Genomic DNA, 2437 nt, shown 5'->3' with positions numbered 1-2437 from the left:
TAATAAGACCATGAATGACCCTAAAACTCAATGTTGAAAGTTTAGCATTTAAGTTAAATTACAATTAAGGTAGGAAACATTTATTAAAGGGCTTGGGATAGAGGGATGGATCTCAAGTGAAAGAAAACCTGAACTTGAAGTTGGCTGGTTTCAATCAGTAGTGGAAAAAGAGGGAGAGAAGGAAAAATGGCATCCACCCAGCCATGTGGAGAAGTGATTATTTTCCATTCACGGCTGGCCAGCATTCAGAAGCTGTCCCTCTAGTATTTATAACAATTACTACTAAATTGAAAAGGAACAATAACATTTGCATCAAAACAGTTTACTCCTCAGTGTTTTCTGCACGGCAGCCTTTACTTCCTTGTTTCTCAGGCTGTAGATTAGGGGATTCAACATGGGGATTACTGTGGTGTAGAACACAGAGGCCACATTCTCCTGGGCCAAGGAACTGATTGTGGAGGGTTTTAAGTACATGAATGCAGTTGATCCGTAGAACATTCCCACAGCTGCAAGGTGGGAGCTGCAGGTGCTGAAGGCTTTGGATCTACCCTCTGTGGTGCTGATGCCGAGGATGCTGGAGAGAATGAAGGTGTAAGAAACAAGAACTGTTAAGCTCGTGACTATGATGTTGAATCCAGCCAAAAAGAAGACTGCCATCTCAACATCATAGGTGCTAGAGCAGGACAGCTTCATGAGAGGGAGGATGTCACAGAAGTAGTGACTGATGAGGGGCTCACAATAGGGCAGTTTTAACATGAGGCCAGTTTCTATTGTGGAGCCAATGAGTCCCATGGCGTAGACCACAGCCACCAGCAGGGAGCAGGTGTGATGAGACATAATGATGTTGTAAAGCAAAGGGTGGCAGATGGCAACATAACGGTCGTAGGCCATCACTGTCAGCATGTAACACTCAGCAATGACAAAAACAAGGAAGAAGTAGAGCTGTGACATGCACCCTGCGTAGGAGATGATGTTTTTCTCTGACACAAAGTTCACCAGCATTTTGGGGGTAATGACGGAGGAGTAGCAGAGATCCACGAGTGACAGATTGCTGAGGAAGTAGTACATGGGGGTGTGAAGCTGAGAGTTCAGACGAATCAGAGTGATCATGCCCAGGTTCCCCACCATGGTGACCAAGTAGATCCCGAGGAAGAGGAGAAAGAGGGGGAGCTGGAGGTCTGCTCTCTTCGTTAATCCCCTGAGAATGAACTCTGTCACTATGGAGTGATTTCCTGCAGCCATCCTTCTCTGGGCGGGAGGCCTGCAGGGATGCATGGGAGACAAGAACCCTATTAAAAGGCTAATCTTGGATGGCTTGGGGAAGCTAGTCTTGAGCCTTTGGTGCTAGTGAAACATCCTGGGCTCTCTGCTGATGCATCCTCCCTGCCTTCCTTCCCTCCTCCTGCTATTTGCTGGTCTTCTTTGCAGGAAGACCAGCCTGAGTGTTTCAGAGATCATGAAGATGGGAGGAAAGCAGGCCAAGGTCTGGATCTTTTACCATGCACGTTTTTCTAAAGTATCCTGGGGCAGTGTTTCTTAAAGGGTAGTCCCTGGACCAGCAGCACTGATATTACCTGGAGTTTTTTAGAGATGCAAATTCTCAGGCCTCACCTCACACCTACTTAATCAGAAACTCTGGATATGGAGCCCAGCAATCTATGTATTAACAATCTTTCTGGTGATGGTGTTGTGTAGTAAAGTTTGAGAATCTCTATACTGTAGATAAGTAGTATATTTCATATTTAGTATTTGGAGATGGATTTTGCTTTAGAAATAAACTTCCCTTGTCAGGTATATAATTCCTAAATATTCACTGAGTGTGAACATGTAAATACTTATCTGAAATTTATGCAGTGTCAGGGTGATAGGGTAGTTACAAGCTGTGTCATTGACTGACACATCAATTTCTATGTCTGAAAGATGAAGAAATTAATATTGATTCGAAAGGTGGTTGTAAAAGTAACATGGGATAATGCATATTTAGAAATCTTTTTTCAAATACTCAGTGCCTATAAAAAGTGTGAATTGTCATTAAGAGTCTGGAATTTGTTCTTAATTTCTCACTTGACTTAAGGTCCTAAGGCAGTGGTTCTCAGCATTGGCTATATATTGTAATCACATGGAGCATTTACAAAGGATTGATGCCTGGGTTCTACCCATAGATGTTCTGATTTAATTGATCTGTGGTGCACCCTGAGCGCTGGCCCATTGAATGTTCCATAGTAAGTGCTAAATAGCTAATTATTATTATTATTATTTTCAGATCATAATATCAAACCATTGTCCCATTACATCCCTGATGACGAAGTATTCAAATTACAGGCGTACCTCCAGGAAGCATGAATAATCATTGCTGGATACAATATGTATAGATAGTCTCATCTGTGGGATGTATTTCTTAAGCTATAAAACTTAAATTCCCCCTATTTTAATTGCT

At 42.5% G+C, this 2437-nt stretch overlaps 1 protein-coding gene across 1 annotated transcript; it reads right to left on the bottom strand.

The window, feature by feature from the left end:
* Positions 1 to 312: 312 nt before the first annotated feature.
* On the bottom strand, positions 313 to 1242 carry OR8A1 (olfactory receptor family 8 subfamily A member 1). The gene has a single exon (XM_002799836.4). It carries the CDS (start codon positions 1240 to 1242, stop codon positions 313 to 315), a length of 930 nt encoding a protein of 309 aa, XP_002799882.2.
* Between the last annotated feature and the right edge of the window lie 1195 nt (positions 1243 to 2437).

This window comes from Macaca mulatta, chromosome 14 (genome assembly GCF_049350105.2).
Source record: "Macaca mulatta isolate MMU2019108-1 chromosome 14, T2T-MMU8v2.0, whole genome shotgun sequence".
NCBI classification, from domain to species: domain Eukaryota; kingdom Metazoa; phylum Chordata; class Mammalia; order Primates; family Cercopithecidae; genus Macaca; species Macaca mulatta.
This window is presented reverse-complemented; position numbering and strand designations above follow the sequence as displayed.

Coding starts and splice junctions, on each gene's coding strand:
- OR8A1 (XM_002799836.4), bottom strand. CDS start 1,242: ATGGCTGCAGGAAATCACTCCATAGTGACAGAGTTCATTCTCAGGGGA.